Below are 1,220 nucleotides of genomic sequence, written 5' to 3'. Positions count from 1 at the left end.
AGCATATGTCCGCCGTATCGCGGCACCACCACAAAATGAGACGGATCATACACTTTCGGTTAGGGTATTTAAATACCTGCGGATCTGGAACATGGCATTCCAGATACAAGAAGATTCACACAAAGCACATACAGGGAAAAAGAGTCGCTCAACAATGCGAATAGAGGCAGAGAAATTTGCAGCAGAGTCGTTCGATATCACAACCCTAGAAACAAGAAAGTTAAACTTCCTCTGCCTGATAGGGTCCTGCGGGCTTTTACCCATGCCTCTCGAAGAATTCAACGAGCTCTACAAGAAGGTCCCAGACGGTCACGAGCAAGGCGCTGTAATTAGAACTAGGATACAGAAGTATATTAAGGGCTCTCACCTCCCTTTCCTGTCCTGGGAGAAGGCAGAGAAGCGAGGCTTCAGTGATCTGGACGATGGCGAGTGCGGTATGTACATGAGCGTAGAGATGTCATAGAAGGGAAGTAACGATAAGCAGCAGAAAGGACACGGAAACGTACTGCCACCTCTGAATTGCTCCTTGGTCAAGATTTTGGCGTATCCTGGGATATCATCGATTGCGCCCCTGAGTTCGACCTGCACGAATCACTCTACGGTGCTGCAAGCGACGACCATTCCTACCAGCCGGCCTGATGTGACTTGTACACTAAAACCACCCCCGAGACCTTGTATCAGGTTACATCTATCAGGCTTTGTATCGCTGATTGTATATTCAATATCTTGAGTGGCTTCAACGATCGCCATAGTGTAAGAGTAGGGACCACCAAGGACGGTTACGCCGGGGCCATGAACAATGCCGAAGGCGTGAGAGTGTTGTTTCTGGAAGATTTCAGTCATATTCGCACTAGTTATAGGTTGAATCTACCTCGTTGGACTTTTGCTTTATCAAAGCGATCAGTTCCGTGTGCTGGTCGATGTTGAAGGTCACACGAGGTTTGTCTGGCGGGATGTCGATGTGACTCGCTCGTACCGAATTGCGTCTTAACCTCGAGGCTACCTCTTCTATCTCATCTAGGTACTGTATTCTGACTTGCGTTTGCATCGTAGCGGGAACGCTGTTCAGGATACTGTGAATTGTGGGCAATGACGTGGCGACTGTGCGCGGAGAAGCGCGCGCGACAGTTCTTGGCATAGCTCTGATAGGTTGACTACAATGCCCGTGCGTTCGATGAACATCATCATTCGATGAACACCCCCACTTCAACAACAACACA

General features: G+C 48.9%; 1 protein-coding gene across 1 annotated transcript; it reads left to right on the top strand.

The window, feature by feature from the left end:
* Positions 1-262: 262 nt before the first annotated feature.
* Positions 263-639, top strand: AA0111_g12872 (hypothetical protein; the record flags this gene model as incomplete). Its single annotated transcript, XM_028646906.1, has 2 exons — positions 263-434; positions 488-639. The coding sequence occupies 2 exons, from the start codon at positions 263-265 to the stop codon at positions 637-639; spliced, it is 324 nt and encodes a 107-aa protein (XP_028499522.1).
* Between the last annotated feature and the right edge of the window lie 581 nt (positions 640-1,220).

This window comes from Alternaria arborescens (genome assembly GCF_004154835.1).
Source record: "Alternaria arborescens strain FERA 675 chromosome Unknown contig_162, whole genome shotgun sequence".
Lineage (NCBI taxonomy): Eukaryota > Fungi > Ascomycota > Dothideomycetes > Pleosporales > Pleosporaceae > Alternaria > Alternaria arborescens.
Note: the sequence above shows the minus strand (reverse complement) of the source record. Positions and strands in the feature narration are given on the sequence as shown.